Genomic DNA, 5,340 nt, shown 5'->3' with positions numbered 1-5,340 from the left:
GACCCCCGTTTCACCGCCCACTTCTGGTCGACGCTCTTCGACCTCTGCGACACCGATCTCGCCATGTCCACCTCCGACCACCCCGAGTCGGACGGCCAAACGGAGCGCGCAAACCGTGTCCTCGAGGACATTCTGCGCTCCTACTCTGTCCGTCAGTCCTCCACGTGGAGTACGCTCTTACCCCACGCAGTATTTGCATACAACGCCTCCGTTCAGGCGTCCACCGGATTCTCGCCAAATTATGCGGTCCACTTGCAGCACCCCCGGCTGCCTCAACTCAGTCCCCGTTTGAGTGTGGGGGGATCCAAATCAACGCCCCCAATGCCCCGATCCGGACTATACAAGATGTAGAGTCTTTCGTCTCCAAGCGCCAATCTGTCATGCAACAGATCAAGGATAACCTAGCCGCCGCCCAACAGCGACAGGCTACTCAAGCCGACAGGCGCGGTCGTTCCAACATGGCGACTTTCCAAGTCGCCTACCAAGTCCTTCTTCATAAGTCCGCTATTCCTACCCATGCATTCCGCGACAGCGGCCAACATAACATCAAGTTACGAAGCGCATGGCACGGCCCCTTTGTCGTCAAGAAAGTTGTTAGCCCAACTACATACACCCTCGACCTGCCACCAGCTTGGCAGATCCACCCAACCTTCTATGTAGGAAAACTCAAATTATACCTTACACCTACAACTACCAGCGATGCAACGACGGAAGGCGGTCACTTGTACTCCGCGGCGGTTCATCCCCAAAGTCCTCCTCGGACTCCTCTGCCACTTGCCCATCCTCGGCCGATGACGCCGACTCCTGCTTCCATTCTCGCTTCACCGGCGCCGCCACCGGAACCGAAGGCGTTCCCACAACCATCGACGAGGCCTGCGGAGCCCCATAGTACCCCGCATCCGGTGGTCCGGCCGCCATCCGCGCCCCCCTCGGGTCGACATACCACGGGCTGCGGCGTTCAAGCCTCGCACGACGCTTCGACTCCTGAGTCGACTCAGCCGCCGTTCGCTTCGCCGGCGACCCACTCGGAGCTGGTCGCGACCCCATCACAAACCCCGGCAGTGCTTGGCGCACGTTGTTCGCCCGCAGGCCGCCAGTACTTGATCCAAGACGGGCCAACTACAACATGGAGATCAGACGCAGCGACAAGAGCGTCCTTACCTCAAGAGCGCGCCGCATTCGAACGCGGACTGCGAGCCGGGAGACAATCTCGGCGGGCACCCGCCCGCTTGCAGCTCGAACCAAGGCGAAATTAGTCATCCCGTTCGCCAACAGCCCCACATTGTGCGGCAATTGGCCCAGCCGTCGCTTCCCACCTCGCTCGCGTTTCAACAACACAAGACGACACAATGATGTATTCAAACATCGTTTCGTCTTGATACCGTACGACCCGCAGAGCGTCGTAGCTCCAGTCCGAGATGCGCTCGCGCATCTTGTCTTTCCAGTCCACAAATTCCGCCAAAGGAATTTCCAAAATTGTCATGTGCTCCAAGGCACACACAAGCCGCGTCACCTGGGTTTCGAACAACCCACTCCGACAAAACAGAGTGAGATATCGCTCCCCCGGCTCACGCAACGCCGGTGTCCACCCCCAATCCTGCAGCCGCGAGTCCAGCTGCTGCAGCACCCGCAAACGGCGCGTTCTGCCGTTGATATAGTCCACGCAAACGCCGAGGGCGGAATCGTCCTGTTCGTGCAGCTTCAAGGTGCGGACGTCCTCCAAACGCACCTCGCGCATTCCGAGCGGTCCATTCTCGACCTCCATTTGCCCAACGCCTTCATCCTTGATCTTGATGTTCGACGCTGCTTGCACCCCTGGCGCTGCTTGCCCAACCGGCGGCTCTTGCACCTGTACCACCGCAGGTGTCGCTCCCGCGCCTGCTTCTCCCGCTTGGTCTTCGGCAGCTTGCGCTGCCTGTGCTTCGGCCTCGGCTATTGATTCAGCCATTGACTCCTCGACCGCCTGCTCCATCTCCCGTTGGGGCCGCATGTCTTCCTTTCTGTGGCGCTCTTCCAAGCCCACGATCTCTTTTCGCAGGAGCTCCCGCACTGCCATGGGTCCCACCGTGCGCAGCGCCGTTTGAACCAAGTCGGCCGCTGTCTGGTGCTCCGCATGGATCCGCTGCTCTTCCTTCTTCATGAACAAATCAAGCAGCGGATCTTCACTGCCCGTCCGGAGCCGCTGGGCTCCCGCGAAGAAATACTCATCACTGTCTGAGTAGTCACCGGTCAAGTCCACGACCTCTTTGGACTTCTTACGTTGGTCGTCGGCCATGCCGTCAAATTCAAGAATGCCACCTACGGTTGAGTAAAGTTGATGATCGCCAGTTGGCAACATCCAACGGCCATCAACCACGCGCCATTTGATTTGCATCTTCCCATATTCTCGTTTGAGTGTGGGAGGGTGTCACAGTTCCGGATACAAGATCCGGATCCACGTGGCTGTACCACGGCACACAGGTTAAAGACAATGCCAGACCCAAACCCACGAGCGGCCAACGACGCCGCTACGTGCCAAGGAAACAGCAAAGGGTTTGCCGCCCCTTTGCTTCGGACCACCCCCGGCCCTTTATGTTTACCAGCTCAAGATGGCTGGTCCTGCTTGGCTTAGTCATAGCGTTAGATTGTTATAACGCTATCAATTCACTTCTCATTTTACCATCTCCTGCGCCTTCCTCTGCGCACGCACGTTTACACGATATCTGGTGATGGAGGGTTGCACCTCTTTAATGGAAATATTGTATACATTGTAGGAGGTTTTAAAGGTATGCCGCATTTCCAAATCGCGGCCAACATGTCGAATGGTGCAGAAAGGACAAGTATATTCAACCAATCAGAACTCCGGCGTGATTTAATATTTATAAACCAGGCGAATTTTGGAAGTTTATAGCGAATTCACAATAATACGACCAATTCCCCCAGGGAGAGCATCTCTACCGCATTCCAGCAAATCGACACACCAATATCCGCATACTGTTCGGATAAAAACCTCCAGTATTGTTTTGGACTGATAATTCAGGATAATTCGCACTGCAAAAACCCCAACTCACCAACTGCCGCACGACTCTCGCCAACGCGACAAGCAATTCGACATCGACCGGCGCAAGACCGACACCACCAATCACGGCAGGATCGGCCTCGGACCGGCGCAAACAAGCAACCGGCCGCATTCGCCTGCGGTCGATGCTGTCGCCTAAACTTGCCACGGCAGCATCGATCGCAGGCGAATGCGCTATCGGCCGCAACTGACCTACGCCGCAAGAGTCATCACCACAAGTCATAGGTTATTGACTGCGGCATACATACCGTGCCAGGGCCGCCACAACTGCACCTCGACCTAGGTCCTGAAGGCTTCGCTGCTCCATGTTTATGCACCGATGTCGATATCCGGCCACTATAACCGGATACTGACTCCAGCAAATCCAGTACAAGTCCATCAAATCTGTGTGACTTTTACTGGAATATTTGCTGGTCAGCAAAGTACTGAACCGGATAATGGTGCGGTGCGAAAATATTTCAGTAAATTTTCAGTAAATCAGCACACAGATTTACTGATTGGCCAATTTACTGGGCGCGGTGGAGATGCTCTGAGTGGCTGACACACCCACTCAATTGGTGAAATGCCCACTCACTCAGGGAATTTTGTACTATTGACCTAAAATGCCCCTGATCGTTAACGTGAAACACGAAGGCATACAATGTTGTACACCGTTAATCGTACCAACGGTGAATGCTACGTGCTGTAGGGGAGGCATTTTTCACTAGTGGTGTTTTGGGGTTTTGCTTTTGGATGTTCACCTATCAGGTAGAGATAGATTAATTGAGTTTGGATTATCATTTGTTTAAGACATTCCTCCGCGAGGACTGATATTAGAACCACATGGTATGGAACCGCTTCGCCAATTGTAACGCGCCTGCTCGGCCAGGCGGAAGCCTAAGCGACGTAATGCATGTGGGTGTCAACTATGTCGCCTTGCAAAATCGTCGACGTAATGCATGTATGGGTATTTCCCAGGATCGTCCAACCAAGGCCAAAAATTCTCATGATCGTCCAAGTTGAACTTTGTGAAAATATTTTTATTCCAAATCGTCCAAGTAGTTTTCATTGGCTAAATAGTAGTTTTCATTGGCTAGTACTTGAGCAAAATACTTGGTTAAAAAACATGACGTCTTTTCCATTGCCATTCCAGAATTCCACAGCCGACGCCAGAACGCGCAGGCATGGACCAAGCACATGCTGGAACATTGGTGAGCACGATCATCCTTCCATAATGTTAACCTAACGGTGTGCTCCAGTTCTGTCGTAGATGTGCAGTCAGCCCACCGCCGACCCGCCACGAAAAACGAATCAATCACCATGGTAAGAATTGGAGCTAGTGTTGTGGTGGTACTGTATGTATGTGATGTATGGTGTCATAACCACTTTTTAGCTGGCGAATCTGGTGGATTATGTAGGTCTGTGCTGCTATTATGCAGGACTGTGCTGCACGACTGGAAGGCCAGAGCGACGACACTCAAGAAATCGATGTTGTGGCGCAATGGAAGCGCGCCTGCTTGCAGGAGGTCTGGGTTCAATTCCCAGCAACGTCAATCCTACCATGCACGCGAAAACACGACGCAAGGTAGGTGCACAGAGTAAGCGGTACCGTACCGGTACCTGTTGGTCCTTCGCGAATGCCATTTATGCCTGAATGTGTTGAATCCAATTCGATGCGCGTTAAATGTATTGTTGTTGTGCTGCTTGATTATTGGATTTATTCGCCTTCATTACAGTTCTACTATTGCATCCAACTCGTCTGCTTGCTCATCTGCGTTGTCTGCGTGCATAATATCTGCAACATTGACTGGGTTGAACACTATTACTCGTTGGAAGCCAATGTACGATGAGCCGCAGGGGATGGACGGTACTGTGTGCTCCTCGCTTGTACTGTATTTGGTGCATGCTATATAATATGAACGACAACGTTAATATGGGTACCATATATATAATGAGCGAATGTACACCAATCTTGAAACTACCTCAACCTTGGATCGTGACTGGTGGGAAGCGATACGTTTGGGTATACATCGGTGACACTTTTTAAGGATTATACGAAGCTGAAGGTGTCCAAGGGCTCAGTGCAATTTGCGCATATTACAGCGTGTTACAGCGCATCGACAGAAATCGCGTGGGTTTGCGACTCAAGTGGTTTGGGGCGCTGCCTGGCTAGTGAATTTGCGAGCGATTTTGGACGAGTGGATCATGTTGTCAGGGTGTCCAAGGAATGCATAGCTGAGGGCTTTGCATATTGCATTCATGCAAGGTATGGAAACGCGCGAAACAATTTTTAACATACGAAT

At 52.8% G+C, this 5,340-nt stretch overlaps 1 protein-coding gene across 1 annotated transcript; it reads right to left on the bottom strand.

The window, feature by feature from the left end:
- Positions 1–690: 690 nt before the first annotated feature.
- Positions 691–3,365, bottom strand: H257_11907 (hypothetical protein; the record flags this gene model as incomplete). Its single annotated transcript, XM_009838985.1, has 5 exons — positions 691–1,119; positions 1,162–1,320; positions 1,388–2,298; positions 3,032–3,250; positions 3,332–3,365. 5 exons carry the CDS (start codon positions 3,363–3,365, stop codon positions 691–693), a joined length of 1,752 nt encoding a protein of 583 aa, XP_009837287.1.
- Between the last annotated feature and the right edge of the window lie 1,975 nt (positions 3,366–5,340).

Source organism: Aphanomyces astaci (genome assembly GCF_000520075.1).
Source record: "Aphanomyces astaci strain APO3 unplaced genomic scaffold supercont1.37, whole genome shotgun sequence".
Classification (NCBI taxonomy): Eukaryota; Oomycota; class Saprolegniomycetes; order Saprolegniales; family Verrucalvaceae; genus Aphanomyces; species Aphanomyces astaci.
The sequence above is the reverse complement of the archived record's forward strand: the minus strand, read 5'-3'. Positions and strand labels throughout refer to the sequence as shown.